Genomic DNA, 17306 nt, shown 5'->3' with positions numbered 1-17306 from the left:
ACTATCAATTATTTGAGTTTTCATTTTATCTCTGCATTCCAAGTGGGTTTTTAAAAATTACTTTATGTAAATAATTTTATGTAACGTAAGAGCACATCAGCATATTAGCTGACTGTGAACATGAAGAATTCTTTTATAAAGACATTTTGACTTGATATTTCATGGTTCCCTCCAAGCTTTGGGTAGTCTATATAACTTTCTCTCTTTTTTAACATTTGCCGTGGCATGTACCTGAGAAAGAAGATTTTACAGTCTACTTCCTATTCTCGTAGGATCAGAATCCTACAAGGAAACTTTACAGTTGAAAGGAATCTTTAGAGCAAGGAAGGCATTCAAAGGAAGCCTCTGTTCCTATGGAAAATACATATGCAAAACTGAGTGGCCTATTTCCTGTTTCAGATCATGAACAGCCTGAGATCAGTGATTTTTCCATTTGTCTTTATATAGACTTCAGGAGGGAAAAAAAAAACAGTGAATAAGTGAACATTTAAGATATTCATAGTTTAAGATCATGAATTTATTAAAATACGATTTCAATTCAAGATGAATTTTTCGTATTTCAAGGGATGGTTACAGTGCCTGGTATAATTTCAAGTATAGTCTGGAATCCAGAACAAAGTATCTTTACTTCAGAACTACCTTGCAAGAATAAAGTCAATAAACATTACTTGAGATGGATATTTGGCATAGACCTTTGTAACACTCATTATTTGTCTGGAGAAAAGCATTTTGTTTTTTTGAAAATTTGAGCTCAACTCTGGATTATTTACAAGCATCTTAACCAAAGACTGCAAATACAGTAAATATAGTAACTCTGAAAACAAACCAAAAAAAGGCAATGAACCAAAACTGTAGCAAAGAGGAAGCTACCTCTCCTTTAACTGACATCTTCTAGGAAGAAATGCCAGAGGCCTTAAATCTGGTTTTTGTTAACAAACAAGCAAACAACAACAAAATAAGAACAAACAGAAAACCTCTAGCAGCCAAGACAGAGGTTTGAGGAAAACAAATGTTACTCAATGGAGAAGCGTTTTGAAATAGATGTAATTTTCTCACATTTGATTAGGTAAGGAACATGTATATTTAAGTTTCTGCTTGTCTATTTTAAAAGACAGTCTGTGTCTAAATAGGTTGTGGTCTTTTGAATCCATTTGTTTTCCATTATTGACAAGTAAGACCAAGAAAATCTGGGTATAGAATATTAAAGAAAAAAAACCCTCAAAAATAACATTCCAACTTAACTGCAGTGAGAATTTTAAAGATCTATAAATTCACCTCTTAACAAAGAGCTTTTCTGTTAAAGTCCTTTTTACATATTTTTAAATCTATAAGTTATTCAGGTGATTTCATTCCTTGAAATAAATCTCATGTAAAGCATGATATTATAGGACTACAATGTTAATTTCTTAGTTGTGGTAACTATACCACAGATATGTAAGATGTTAACTTTGGAGAAAATTAGGTGAAGGCAGATGAGAATTATCTGTATAAATTTTATAACTCTTTTTTAACTTTAAAATTATTTTGAAACCAAGAGTCAAAATAATATAACAGGATTAGCTGTTTAGAGCTAGAAGTGCCCTGCCTTTTCACAGACAGCAGGGCTCCACAATTAGCTCAAGGCCACATAGGGATATTAGGACTCAGAAACTAATACCTCAAAATATGACACCCTGGCTTGCTATTTTAAATTTAAGGCCTTTGGAGACCAGCAGAGAGTCTGGAAGAAGCTATTTTCTGAAGTTCCCTTATCTGCCTAAAGTTTGGACCCCCCGCAAAGGAAAGAAAAAAACAATTACCATTGGTTCCTTCCCTGAGTTTTTATTAATGACTCATACTGAAGGAAGAAAGACCTAAGTATGGCAACACACCTGGACCAATTTCTGTCACAAACCACTGTTTTCTGTTTCAGTCCCATTCAGTATTCCAAAGAGAATCATTTGGCAGACATTATCTGCTCTGCAGGCCCAACAAACTTTCTCCCAGACCATTCTATGTTCCCCAGGTCCATTTATTTTGCCCTAAAATCATTTACTATTCCACAAGTGCTACATTTTCCTCATCTCCCCTCCCCTGTGAAGAAAGGCATATAAGCATCTGTACCTCATTGGGTTATTGGGTAATTGTTCTCCTACAATCCCCCTGTGCTATACATATTAAAGTAAAATTTTTATTATGACTTTTCTGCCATCAATCTGCCTGCTGTCAGTTGATTTTTAGTGAATCTGCAGATAGTGAAAGGGAAGCTTTCCCTTGGCCCCTACAGTGGGTTGGCATTAGGCGCCCAACTCTTAGCACAGTGCTCTTTTCCCTCCATTTTGCTACCACTGAAGAATGGACCACTTTTGCTTCACCTCAAGAGTCTGTCTAGCTCTGTTTGCTAGTACAAGTCCAGGAACCTCACTTAAATTACTCTATTTTCTTAAATCTAGAAGACATAGCAGTGTGAATGTGGCCAAGTAAGACTGGCCCAGTGCTAAAGTCAGAGACCAGAAGAGTCAGTCACCAAGTTCATTAACAATTTACACAATATCCAAGGTCAATAGCAATCAATAGCATGGAGTAATATGTGGCACCATGAAATGACAAATATAAAACATTCACAGACACACTGGTCTGGGCTAATCTATCAATAATTGGTCATCTTTTCAGTTGGTCAGAGATACTCCTATAAAACACCATTTTAAAAAATTTCAAAAGGATGAAGGAGGTAAATTATGACATTCTAGGTCCCTGACTCAGTCCGGGCTACCAGAGTTTGAACAACAGGGGCAAAAAAAAAAAAAAAAAAAAAAAAAAAAAAAAAAAAAAAAGCAAGCTTTAGAATTACGTAAGAAAATATTTTTATGTTTTCATGACAAAGGTGACATTACAAGCTACCCCACAGAAATACAAAAGATCCTCAAAGACTATTATGAACACCTCTATGCACACAAACTAGGAAATCTAGAGGAAATGGATAAATTCATGGAAATACACAGCCTCCCAAGGTTGAATCAGGAAGAAGTTGAAACCCCGAACAGAATGAATATCAAGTTCTGAAACTGAATCAGTAATAAAAACCTATTAACAAAAAAAGCCCCAGGCCAGATGGATTCACAGCCAAATTCTACCAGATGTACAAAGAAGAGCTGTTACCAATTCCACTGAAATTATTCCAAAAAACCGAGGAGGAAGGACTCCTCCTTAATTTGTTCTAGGAAGCCAGCATCACCCGAATATCAAAACCTCACAAAGACAAAACAAAAAAGAAATCTGCAGGTTAATATCCCTGATGAACACACATGCAAAAATCCTCAAAAAAATACTAGCAGACAAAATCTCACAGCACATCAAAAAGTTAATTTACCATGATTAAATAGCCTTTATTCCTGGGATGCAAGGATAGTTCAACATATGCAAATCAATAAATGTGATCCATCGTATAAACAGAATGAAAAACAAAAACCATATGATCATCTCAAGAGATATAGAAAAAGCATTCAATAAAATCCAACATCCCTGTATGAGAAAAACCCTCGAAAAAACCCCAAAAAACTAGGCATCAAAAGAACATACCCCCCGAAAATAAGAGCCATCTGTGACAAACACACAGCCAACATCATACTGAATGGGCAAAAGCTGGAAACATTCCCCTCAAGAAGTGGAATGAGGCAAGGATGCCTACTTTTATCACTTCTATTCAACACAGTACTGAAGTCTTTGCCAGAGCAATCAGGCAAGAGAAATAAATAAAAAGAAAAGAAGTCAAATTATCTCTCTTGGTTAACAATATGATTCTGTGTATGTGTGTGTGTATGTGTGTATATGAGAGAGAGAGAAAGATAGGGTCCTGCTCTGCCACCAGGCTAGAGAGCAGTGGTGTGATCATAGCTAACTGCAACCTCAAATTCCTGGGCTCAAGCCATCCTCATGCCTTAGCATCCCAAGAAGCTGGGACTGTAGACATGCATCACTACCACATCTGGCTATTAATTTTTTTTTTTCTTTTGGTAGAGACAGGGTTTCACTATGTTGCCCAGGCTTGTCTCAGACTCCTGGGCTCAAGTGATCCTCCAGCCTTGGCCTCCCAAAACATTGGGATTACAGGTGTAAAGCCACCACACCCAGTCCAACAATATGATTCTATAGCTAGAAAACCCTAAAGACTCTACCAAAAGGCTCCTAGGACTGAAATGACTTCAATAAAGATAAATAAAATCATTGTACAAAAATCAATAGCATTTCTATACAAGAGTAATATTCATGCTGAGAGCCAAACCAAGAAAGCAACCCCACACAAAAAATAAAATAACTAGGAATACATCTAAGTAAGGAAGAAGAAGATCTCTACAAGGAGAACTATAAAACACAACTGAAACAAATCATAGTTGACACAACAAATGGGAAAACATTCCATGCTCATGGAATCAATCAATGAAAGAATCAATATTGTTAAAATGGTCTTACTGCGCAATGTAATCTAAAAACTACCAATGTTATTTTTTCACAGAATTAGAAAAAAATTTCTAAAATTCATATGGAACCAAAAAAGAGCCCAAAGCAATCCTAAGCAAAAAGAAAAACTCCAGAGCTATCACATTACTCAGCTTCAAAGTGTACTTTAAGGCTACAGTAACTAAAACAGCATGGGATTCATAGAAAAATAGACATGTAGACCAAGAACAGAATAGAGAAACCAGAAATAGTCTCATACCTATAGCTATTTAATCTTTGACAAAGTCAACAAAAATAAGCATGTGGAAAGGATTCCCTATTCAATAAATGGTGCTGGGATATCTGGCTAATCACATGCGGAAGAATAAAACTGGACTCCTACCTTTCCCTATATTTAAGAATTAACTAAAGATGGATTAAATATTTAAATAGAAGACCTCAAACTATAAGAATTCTAGATGAAAACCTCAGAAATACTATTCTGGATATAGGCCTTGGGAAAGAGTTTATGACTAAGTCCTCAAAAGCAATTGCATCAAAACCAAAAATTGACAAGAGGGACCTCCTTAAACTAAAGAGGTTCTGCACAGCAAAATAAACTATCAACAGGTTAAACAGTCTACAAAATGGAAGAAAATATTATCAAACTATGCACCCAACAAAGGTCTAATATCTGACAAAGATATATTATCTATAAGGAACTTAATTCAACAAGCAAAAAACAACCCCATTAAAAAGTGGGCAAAAGAAATAAAAGGACACTTCTCAAAAGAAGGCATACACATGGCCAAAAAACATGAAAAATGCTGCACACCACTAATCAAAATCACAATGAGATACTATCTCACATCAGTCAGAATGACTATTATTAAACAGTCAAGAAACAACAGATGCTGGTGAGACTGTGGAGTAAAGGAACACTTATACACTGCTGGTGGGAAGGTAAATTAGTTCAGCCATTATTTGGAGATGTCTCAAAGAACTGACAATGCAATTACCAACTGACCCAGCAATCCCATTACTGGGTATATACCCAAAGGGAAATAAATTGTTCTATCAAAATAACATAGGCACTTGTATATTCATTGCAATATACAACACTAAGACACAAAAATCAACCTAGGTGTCTGTCAATGATGGATTGGAGAAAGAAAATGTGGTACATATATACCATAGAACACTACAAAGCTGTAAAAAGATAACAAAGTCATGTCCTCTGCAGCAACATGAATATAACTGAAGGCCATTATCTTAAACAAGTTAACACAGGAACAGAAAACCAAATACTGCACATTTTCACTAATAAGTGGGAGCTGAGCACTGGATACACATGAATATGAAGATGGGAACAAAAGACACTGAGGGACTAGTAGATGAGGAAAGAGAAAAGGCAAAGGGCTGAAAAACTACCTATTGGGTATTACTCTTACTACCTGGGTGACGGATCATTCGTACTCCAAACCTCAGCATCATGCAATATACTCATGTAACAAACCTGCGTGTGTATCCCTGAATCTAAAATGAAAGTTGAAATTATTAAAAAAAATTCATGCTTTCTAGCCTCTGTGGGACATACCTATAACTTTTGAAGAAGCACAGTAAATAGACCAACTACACAAAATATTTATTTATTTTGTTGCACTGGACTTAGGAGATTTACTTGTAAATTGTGGAGGTTTAACTTTTTAAAGGTAAGTTTCAGGGTTGTTTATAAGTTGTGTAACAAACACTACGATTATGTCTCAGCATAACATGTGCAAATACTCTGCTCCATGTTCTTTAGGCTATGCATCTCTAGAGTGGGCTAATGCTTGGAGAGTTGTCTTTTTGTTTCATTGGTTTGGGTTGGGTTTGTTTTTAAGTACAAAAGATTTACTTCACTGCTTAAAGCCAAGACAGCCTAACTCCTTTCCTCTTGTATTTCCCAAATCTCCCAGGTAATGAAAAGCTTTGTTCCATAGAAAAAATATCTGTATTGTATTTAGAGTCCTGCTTTTTTTAAAAAAATTATTATTATACTTTAAATTTTAGGGTACATGTGCACAACGTGCAGGTTTGTTACATATGTATACATGTGCCATGTTGGTGTGCTGCACCCATTAATTCATCATTTAACATTAGGTGTATCTCCTAATGCTATCCCTCCCCTCTACCCCCACCCCACAACAGGCCCCGGTGTGTGATGTTCCCCTTCCTGTGTTCATGTGTTCTCATTGTTCAATTCCCACCTATGAGTGAGAACATGCGGTGTTTGGTTTTTTGACCTTGTGATAGTTTGCTGAGAATGATGGTTTCCAGTTTCATCCATGTCCCTACAAAGGACATGAACTCATCATTTTTTATGGCTGCATAGTATTCCATGGTGTATATGTACCACATTTTCTTAATCCAGTCTATCATTGTTGGACATTTGGCTTGGTTCCAAGTCTTTGCTATTATGAATAGTGCTGCAATAAATATACATGTGCATGTGTCTTTATAGCAGTATGTTTTATAATCCTTTGGGTATATACCCAGTAATGGGATGGCTGGGTCAAATGGTATATCTAGTTCTAGATCCCTGAGGAATCGCCACACTGACTTCCACAATGGTTGAAATAGCTTACAATCCCACCAACAGTGTAAAAGTGTTCCTATTTCTCCACATCCTCTCCAGCATCTGTTGTTCCCTGACTTTTTAATGATCGCCACTCTAACTGGTGTGAGATGGTATCTCATTGTGGTTTTGATTTGCATTTCTCTGATGGCCAGTGATGATGAGCACTTTTTCTTGTGTCTTCTGGCTGCATAAATGTCTTCTTTTGAGAATTATCTGTTCATGTCCTTCGCCCACTTGTTGATGGGAGTCCTGCTTCTTTTAGACAGCACTTTTTCTTGGGGCTAGTCATCACTAATTACTGACTAGTTCTGTAAGAAACCTGCTTCTACCTGACTGTGAAAAGAAAGGGAACCAGGCCACTGATTAGCTTGTCTCAAAAGACCTCTTCCATCACAGACACGAAGGTTCACTGCACTCTCAGGCAATAACTCTTTCTCATAGAGTCCTAAAAAGCAGGTTTTCTCAGACGTATTTGCTTAAAAGATTCTAGCTTCAGTACCTTATATGAAACATAGGAACTAGCTAACAGAAAATCAGGTAAGTTCAGGCATGTGGAAGCTCTGCTGAAGATAGTTATGCTAGTAAAAAGTAGAACCTTGTGGTGTGATGTGTAATCTTAAAAATACAGCCCACTCTATGTGGGATTTTGTTATGAAAAGATTCTCATTCTCCACCAACTATCCTCTTCCTTTGGCCCAATTTATTTCCTTACAGCCACCCAGACTTATAGGCTTTGCAAAAAATGCTATGGGTTTTATAATGAGGTGATACATTTTCCACTTACTGAGAATGTGCTTCTGTTAAAAGAAACACTAGGCCCAATATGGCTCTTGCTTTTTAAGCAAAACATAGATCTTCAGATTGCATCAGGAAAGAGTAGATATGATTTGTGCAATGCAAGTACATGTGCCTATGGTTGATGTCTATCATGAAACAGTTATTCAGTGCCATATATGGCGATTTATGATTGCTTTTAGGTAAAAGAACTACTAGAAATGAAAAAAAAAGCCAGTATTCACTGAATTCATCACAGTTATCATGAATAACTTGAAGCAATAGAAAGAATAGTTCTATTTGTTTCAACATACTATTTTAAATACATTTTGGGGGGAGGGACAGGGGCATGGTTGTTTGGTGGCTGGAATGGTTTTCAGGCTCTCTCTCTGTCTGTCTGTTTATCCATCTGTCTGTTCTTTTGTGTTTTCCTTAGTTGCTGGTGGTGAGTACATAGCATCTCAGAGTCATCCTCTGCTAAGGCAGCACATTTATGAATATTTGAAGATTAACATCAGCACCTGGAACATCTGCAGAAGGGGGTTCTTTCTAGTACCATACCACCCCAAGTAATAGAGAGCTTGTTGCATAATAAGACATCTGTATTGTATTTAGACTTCATCTTCTTTTAGATATCATTTTTCTTTGGGCTGATCAGCACCAATTACCAACTAGTTCTCTAACTGGATAGGTTTTGGGTACCACAAAATACAGCACATAACAAACATTCCAAATGAATGAATCTAGATTTCGCAAAGTGGGCAACCTTTTACCCCACCCAGATCCTCAATTTTAAGTTCTCAGAGAAAATTTTCTTTCGGTTGTAGCTTATCTTCTGGTTCTCTCCAACCTCTTTCAATTTATGTATTCATGCTGTGACATTTATTATTTATTCAGAATGAATCACTGGCCAGTTGCACAGAGCAAGGCAATAGCCATTAATCAATGCAAACCAAAGTCAGAAGTTTACCTTAGTTCCTTGAAGGGGTCTGCCCTGACATTAGGTGTTTCTATAGATTTAGGGAACACTGTGCCCTCTGCTCCTGTAAACAAAACAGAAAAGCAAACAGAGATTGGAGATACTGGAGTTACCTGTAGGCACAATCAGCACACTGATTGGAGCTAAATGCAGCGAATCCATTACACAACCCAATACCCACATATTTTTCCACTGGCTTTAGAGCTCCATGATAGGAAAGCATTGAATCACTCATGCAAACAGCCTTTGAAAAAACAAGGAACTTCTTTTGAAAGCATTCTTGCTGAGATCAGAGTGAGGCCATGAGGCAAATTCCATCTCGGCTTCAGAAAGGAAAAGATGCCTAGAAATGGTAAGGTCTGACTCTTGTCTCTCAGAAACTATTAATAGTCACCCAACTGGAAATGTTTTGAAAAACAGCAACCAAAGCTCTCTTATTGCAATGCATGGCACAAATCACATAACACATATGACATCTACGCAGTGGGTTAGATGGTAGAACAGTGAAGTATTTGCCTAATGACTAGCTAAAGTTTTTCAGTAAATAAAGTTCTACATTATTATCTTGAAAAGTTAAGCAAAATAGAACACTGTAAGAGATCATTTGAAGTTCAGAGCTTTTACACTTTGAGTATTAACATTGATCCCAAACCCAATCTAGACATTTAGCTCTTGACTGTGCTATAAGCTTTTATCTTTACAACTTGTCAACACCAGTCGAAACTTTGCAGCCATAAAGATAGCAATTATCTGATTTGTCTGCTCCCAAAGTGTTTTCAAATCATTTAAGCCTCAGTTTTTCACAGACAATTGCACAAGATATTAGTTTTTCAATTAAACTTAGCTGAGGCAGTGTCCTGTACTTTGAAGTAAAGGTGTTTCTTTTTTATACATTTGGTGCACTTTGATGCTGTAAGGAGGGGAGAATATCTTACTTCCATGTGTGAATTTTTATAATCCTCTTACATTGTTATAATGTCTAGAAATGCTCCATCATATTCAACAAAGAACATGCTTTTGAATGGTGTGGTGATCTGTCAACCAGATCTTAAGCTCTGTGTAGGCAGGGACAAGGTCTTATATGGGATATAGCCAGGTTGACTTTAGGTTCCGAAGGCTTCTACTAGACTCATTTCCAAATGGTACTGATGCTTCTATGGGAGTATTAAATTATTGCTTTCTCAATGCCAGGCTAAGCTGGTGCCCACTGAATGGCAAGCCAGCAAAATCTAGTGAGATAGGTTCTGACAGGCAGTGGTGGCAAATGATTGACAGGCTTTGGATGTAGAAAGGAAGTGAAGAACAAGATGCTCATGCTCCCTCAGCTCCCACTCACTCAGCTCCCATTGTCCAACCAAATACCCTTTGATTATGTTCTTGGCCCCACATATGGCCAGTGGGGGTCCATATGTTCCACATACTGGAGGACAAACTCATTGATAAGACTTCTTAGGGGAAGATTTCAAAGCCACTCATTAGCTGAGTGACCTTGGGCATGAAGTTCAACCTCTGTGATATTCAGTTTCCCTCTCTCAAAAGAAAGTGTGTTGATAGTACCTTTATCTCCCAGGAATCTTGGAAGGCTGAATGAGATCTCTGGCACAAAGCAACCAGCAGTAATATTATATAATGTTTATGATTCTTATTCATCCTTCTTATCCAGATCTTCCATGACTTTTTCAAAAATAACATTTTTAAAGCATTTTCTATGAACTAGAAACTGTACTGGATATTCTAGTTTTTCATTTGATCACCAGAATAACCCTATGAAGTGGAGACTATTAGTATCTTTGAGGCTCAGCGAAGTCAGGAAATTTTTCCTATGGTCACACAACTAGGTGGAAGTGGGAGGGGTGACTGAGTAAGGGGTCGGAGGGGTGGGATTTGAACTCTAATCTTTCTGTTCTAAAACTGATGCCTTTGATCACTCCTCTAGACTATCTCCCTTAGCAGATTAAGTCCCTCCTTTACATGCTCATCTTTTTATGAGATATGAGCAAATATCAATGTTTATACCATCAAGTAATGCTTGCTAAATCCTCAATCACCTTTCTTCTCAAAACAATTCACATCTATAATGAGATGAGATATTAATACTCTTCAAAAAGGCCATTTCTTTCCAAGTGCTATCAGGTTTCTGATTTTCACACCATTGTTTACTTTCCCAGAAGCTCCAGAGTAGACAAACATCCTTCAGGATGAATTTCCCCATCCCATCCTCTCTCTGTTTTCTCAGATAATGAATTATTCTCAATTTTATTATTTCAAAAAGGTTTCTATTAAAACCATACCTACTGATTCCCTCTTTTGACACAGTATAATTTACTGGCAATAAATGTTCATAAACAGTTTGAATGAAAAATCCATAAAGCCATTTCAGCTTTATTTTAAGTTCCATTTAATGTCTCTCAAAAATGATTTCATCAATGTGTTTCCATTAGCTGGTTCTCTGCCCAATAACTTAATTCCATACAATCAATCAGGAACTTATAAAGCATGTGACAAGATCTATCTAAAGTGTTCTGAATCACCATAAAGATGAGCTCAATGGCTCTTTTCCCTCCTAGCACAGGTAGGGAGTAAACTTGTAAAAAAAAAAAAAATCTCAAATGCACTCCACTGCCATAAGTAATAAAAAACCAGCTTCTCCTCTCCAGAAAGGATATTCAAGTCCAGATCTCAGTTTTGTCATACTTTTGACTCAAAGTGTCCCAGATATCAAGAGACCTGAAATCTAGTCCTATCTCTATGCTCTTAGGCAAGTCAGATAAAAATCTCTGGTTTTGGATTTCCCCAATTATTAAATGAGGGATAAGCATCAGAGTTAAACTGTTAACCCCAAATCTAAAATTTTATGAGGTGTACAATCTTATCTAAGCAGATAACTGCCTTTAGCAGCCTCTTTTTTCTAATGAGAAGAAAAAATAATCCTGTACTATGAAAGGAAATTGCGAAACATTTTCTCAGTGTTTAAGGAAAAAAAAAAAGGAACAGACTTTTATCCAATTTAAACTGCATTTAATAGGTAGAAATAATAACCAGAAAATAAATCTCATAATAGATATAATGGCAGAGAGCAAAAATGAAACCTAACTAAAACATCAAAGCCCTAAAAACGCTGTAATTCTTTAAAACTCCAAAGACTGACCTGAGAAAATTAAATTTTATGAAAAATGACTAATTACCTAAAACTATATACACGTTAAAATTGCTGTGGACTAAATACTGAAAGAAAAATACAGATTTGCAAAATGTGACACACAAAAATTGGATTTGGGAGAAACACTAGACACAAAAATTACTAGGACAGCAAATAGCATCCGTGAAATTTGATAAAGAAAATTTATGATGAATCACTTCTTATACATGAAGAACTGATCTCAAAAGTAAGAATTTCAAGAAGCGTTCTTTTAAAAATCAGAAATTACTTAAGTGTACTCTTTAGAAAATTGTTTAAGAATTTAAACTAGCTTAACAGAGTTTGCTTTGGTAAATTTTTTCCTGATGAACATGATTAATATTGATATAATTATGATTAGTGCTTTTGTATTAATGAATATGAGCTAAAAATCATCGTTGGGTTTAAACCTTGGGGCCAAAATGTTCAACAGATTCAAAAGGCAGAGTTAAAATATCTGATGAATAAGGTTTGAGGTAAAAACGTCAGTTTTCTACTTCACATTGCTTGGGTATATATAACCTGAATGATAACTTTAATAACAATGATATTTTACTTGACAAGATAAGGATATAGTTTTATACCCATATTAGATTATAAAATGGAGAAAGGAAGTCAATCTAGAGAATGGTGATAAGAAAATGGAAGAAAAATAATTTTGTTTCTTGAAACACCCAAATACTGAGAAACCAAAAACCTGATTTTCGGTTCTAATTTTGCAGATGCATTGCATGGCCTTTGACAATTTTCCCTTTAGTATTATTTCTCCATTTGGGTGGATTACATAATCTTTAAGGTTTTTTCCACTCCTGTTATTTTATTATTTTCTAGATATAACTGATTGGATAAACTCTGTGTACCAGAAGAGGAGCACAGTATGTTGGTGAATCCAAAGTTCAACTAACTTAATAAATCTGTATCAAGCAGGAGGCTGTAGTGGTGAAGCAAAGAGGTAAGAAGCTCACAGTATAATATAGTATCCTCCACTAGTGTACACTAATTGGTTTAAACAACTAGTAATTGGCTGGGCGAGGTGGCTCACACCTGTAATCCCAGCATTTTGGAAGGCCAAGGTGGGCGGATCACCTGAGGTCAGGAGTTCGAAACCAGCCTGACCAACATGGAGAAATCCCGTCACTACTGAAAATACAAAATTAGCCGGGCGTGGTGGTGCATTCCTATAATCCCAGCTACTCGGGAGGCTGAGGCAGGAGAATCGCTTGAACTCGGGAGGTGGAGGTTGCAGTGAGCCAAGATCACGCCTTTGCACTCCAGCCTGGGCAACAAGGGTGAAACTCCGTTTCAAAAAAAAAAAACAAACAAAAAAACAAAACAAAAAACCCCCCCAAAAACCTAGTAATTAATCTCAGAAATGAAAATATATAGTAGTGATAAAGAAAAGAAACATGTCTTTGAAAGTATAAAACTTGAAGTCACAACCTGGTTTGGCAGATAAGTTTCCTAAAGAAGTGAAGTTTTGCTGATATTTGAAAAATAATTAGAATTGAAGTAGTCAAGAGCTGAAAGTAGCAGTAGAAAAGACTATGGAAATGCTTCACAGTTGGGAAATTCCCATTAATAAAGAAGACTGGGCCAGGCGCAGTGGCTCACACCTGTAATCCCATTACTTTGGGAGGCTGAGGCAGGCGGATCATGAGGTCAGGAGTTTGAGACCACCCTGGCCAACATGATGAAACCCTGTCGCTACTAAAAATACAAAAATTAGCCAGGTGTGCTGGCATGAGCCTGTAATCTCAACTACTTGGGAGGCTGAGGCAGGAGAATTGCTTGAACCCGGGAGTTGGAATTGCAGGGAGTCGAGATCCCATCACTGCACTCTAGCCTGGGAGACAGAACAAGACTCCGTCTTGGGAAAAAAAAAAAAAAAAAAACTGATGCTGCTAGGCCATTCTTAGCAAGAGATGAATATCATGTGGTGAGACTAGAGAGAAAGTTTGGCTCAGGGATTGCAGAGCCTCAGAGGCCACAGTGAAGGTTTTAAGCAGGGGATCTGACTTGATCAACCTGGCATTTTCCAAAGATCACTGTAGCTGCATGTTATGGATTACTTGTTTGTGTCCCCCCAAAATTCAGATGTTGAAACCCTAGCCATCAATGTGATGGTATTAGGAGGTGGGGCGTTTGGGAAATAATTAGGTTTAGATGAGGTCATCAGGGCAGAGTGCCCATGATGGGATTAGCATCCTCAGAAGAAGAGAAAAAGGCTAGTGCTCTTTCTCCACCATGTGAGGATACAGTAAGATGATGGATGTCTGCAAGCCAACATGAAGGACCCCACCAAACCTGACCATGCTGGCACCCCGATCTCAGACTCCCCAGCCTCCAGAACTGTAAAAAATAAATTTCTGTTTTTAAAGGCATCCAGTCTATAGCATCTGCTATAGCAGCCCAGACTGACTGAGACATTATGTCATGGAAAAGACACTTAAGGAAGGCAAGGGTGAATAAAGAGAAGCCAGGAGAGAGATGGTGGTAGATGGGATCATATGATTGGTAGTAAGCATAGAGAAGCGTGGATGGCTGAGGAAATATTTAAGAGAAAAACTAATGGGATCTGGTGATGTGCTGGACAAGCAGACTGAAGGATGATCACAGGGCCCACGGGAGGAGATGAAATAGACAGTCAAAGCCAAGTGATTAATGCTCAAAGCCAGCCATGCCCATCAAAACTTTATACTCCACAAATAATATCCAGCTTTTTTAGTATTTGATATTTAAGTCACAGTAGAAATTGCCTTTACTTAATAAAGGAAGCTGCTCTGAATCCAACTATATTTTTCTTAGGAAGGAGCGAGAACCATGACAATGAAAGTTTAATCTCCCATGATATTTACCAGGAATATTTTTGAAAAATTATGAATAAACTAATAATTCTTTGAGTAATGAACACTATCTTCTGCGCAAGATAATTTTCTGGTTACTCCAAAGCTTTAGCTAAAGGTATCTTCATGTAGCTCCCACTGTTTAAAGATTTCCAACATATGTGAGATATAGTTTTTGTCTCTGTAAGTCCAGGCTAGTAAACATGGCTACAATCTGATATTTAAATACTCTTTAATATCTGAGACCCATTTTCCTACAAACCAGTCTTCTCCACAGCACATACGTTAGTTGTAGAAGAGTGAGTTATGGGACAACTAACCACAGGAAATGCCTTAGAAACAGAGATTTTTGTATTTAATTCCTAACATGAATTTTTGGCCTTCTCCTAAAAGTAATAGGCAGTGAAAAATTCTTTTTAAGGAAATGAGTTGCGTTATGTTTAACCAAAGATTTAAAATGAACTGAGTGATCAACGAGGATGCAGAGTTTCCACAAGTGTCAGGATTAAGCACAGGGAAGGTGGCTGTCAGCTTCTGAAAAGCTTCCCAGATATGAACAATACACAGATGCTAGAAAGTAACTTTCAGTAGAAATAGTCACTTGAGGTGATTTAATCCCATTGTGTCTCCCCAGGCTGCTGGTGGCATTTAATAAACTTCTAATGCAAAACATCTGTAGTCATTACAAATAGTTTCTAGGATACATACCAAATATTTTCTTTTTAGGAATCAGGACAGATTCTTTTTATCCAAAAAGTACAGATAAAATTAATTCATTCAACAAATATTTATGTAGAGCCTACGTCAGACATGATTTTGTGGGGGAAATAGGCTCCGGCTTTCTTATTTAGGAATTGCAAGTTAAGAAAAAAATTTAAAAATGCACATAAAATCTACAGCCATTCTGCCTGTTGTAATATTTGTTGTCTATAAATAGTTAACCAGTACCTATTATGTGAATGGCACAATGCTGAGGCAATGTTCAGTAAGAAGACAATCTTTGCTCTTAATAAGTTTTATTGTAGCAACATAGGTGGATATTGCAAAAAATATTTAAATCCATTTTTAAAAATAATGAATATTGTAAATCATGCATTTTCAGTGGGGGTGATGTTATCTTCAAGGGGGCAAAAATTGGTTCTTGGGAAGCAAAAGAAATCTTACTGTATTTATGTATAAAGCACAAATGTATATGTATATCTAGAGATGTATAGCAATATATAGATATATAAACAGCTATATAAATACACACTTCACATAGTACATAAACGGATATCTAGTATATCTATGATAGTAAGATTTCATGGGAGGGGTGTGATTAAGAAAAAGAAAAAAGCCTGAAAAAAATTCCTCAGAAGAGCACTATTGGAAAAAGGACTGAGAAACTGTTGTAAATGCTATGAAGTAGTACAAGAAGCTGATGGAACACTGAGCAGAGGGGCTAGCCTAGCATCAGAGGACCTGCGAAGGCTTTGCTGGGGAAGTGCTATTACTGGGAGTCACTGGCATGTAGATAAGTGTGGACACCAAGAGAAGGGTGATATGATCCAAGCAATGGTTAGAGTAATGTAAAAGTAAAAGGAGAGCCAATGTCAGAATTTTAAGGGACTCCAACGTTTAAATTTTGAGTATGGAAGGATGAGCCATCAAAGGAAAATGAAAAAAAAAACCATGAGACTAGAGAGGTAGAAAGACCAGGAATGGGGTAACACAGAAGCCAAGAGAAAGAAGTATGTATTTCAAGAAGGAGGGAACAGTTTATCTGTGTTAAACAGTGCTGGAAATTAAGGAGAGGAATAGAAAAGTCTACTGAATTTGGCAACATGGAAGACACATCTCAAGAGACATTCTATCAAAAGCTGAAGGCAGACTGTTGTGGGCACAAGAATAGGCGAAAGGTGAAGAAATGAATATAGCAAGAGTTACAACCTGTTGACAAGAGAAATACCATGAGGTAGCTGGGTATTGGATATTGGGTACCAGATACCGAAGGCCTAGCGGTGGTTAGTAACCACACTTTTATATAGGCACCAGCCTGCTGCATGGCACAGGCTGCGTAGAGGTGCATGTGTTCAGTTGCCTGAACACAGGCATACATAATGTGGATGTTTGGGTTCATCTAGGCTGGGAATTTTGACACATGTGAATGCTGAAAACAGAGTGTTAAAGTTCAGGGTTCTCCATGAAGACTGTGAAGAGGAATATGATACTGGACAAGTTAATTTGCTTCTTCTAGCTTCAGTTTCCTTATTTGTGAAATGGGAATAATAGTAGTACTTCTCTCATAAAGCTATTGTGAGGATTAGCGACTATATATGTGTGTATATACACACACATACATATACACATACACATATACACATATGTATATATGAGATATATTACATATATATTAAAGTGTAATATATCATAAAATGCTATACATGTCTGGCATATCAAAATAGATGGTAGATATATTTTATTATGATAAAAGATAGTGATGAAGACAAGAATAGA

At 36.8% G+C, this 17306-nt stretch overlaps 1 protein-coding gene across 5 annotated transcripts in view; it reads right to left on the bottom strand.

Moving 5' to 3' along the window:
- SGCD (sarcoglycan delta) overlaps window positions 1-17306 on the bottom strand; it is a 1033257-nt gene that overhangs the window by 102374 nt on the left and 913577 nt on the right. For all 5 annotated transcript variants that reach the window (XM_008954393.6, XM_008954394.6, XM_063604282.1 and 2 more), the window contains one exon: window positions 8781-8853. In XM_008954393.6, the coding sequence (XP_008952641.1) occupies window positions 8781-8853 (73 nt within the window). The remainder of the gene's footprint in view (window positions 1-8780; window positions 8854-17306) is intronic.

This window comes from Pan paniscus, chromosome 4 (genome assembly GCF_029289425.2).
Source record: "Pan paniscus chromosome 4, NHGRI_mPanPan1-v2.0_pri, whole genome shotgun sequence".
Classification (NCBI taxonomy): domain Eukaryota; kingdom Metazoa; phylum Chordata; class Mammalia; order Primates; family Hominidae; genus Pan; species Pan paniscus.
The sequence above is the reverse complement of the archived record's forward strand: the minus strand, read 5'-3'. Positions and strand labels throughout refer to the sequence as shown.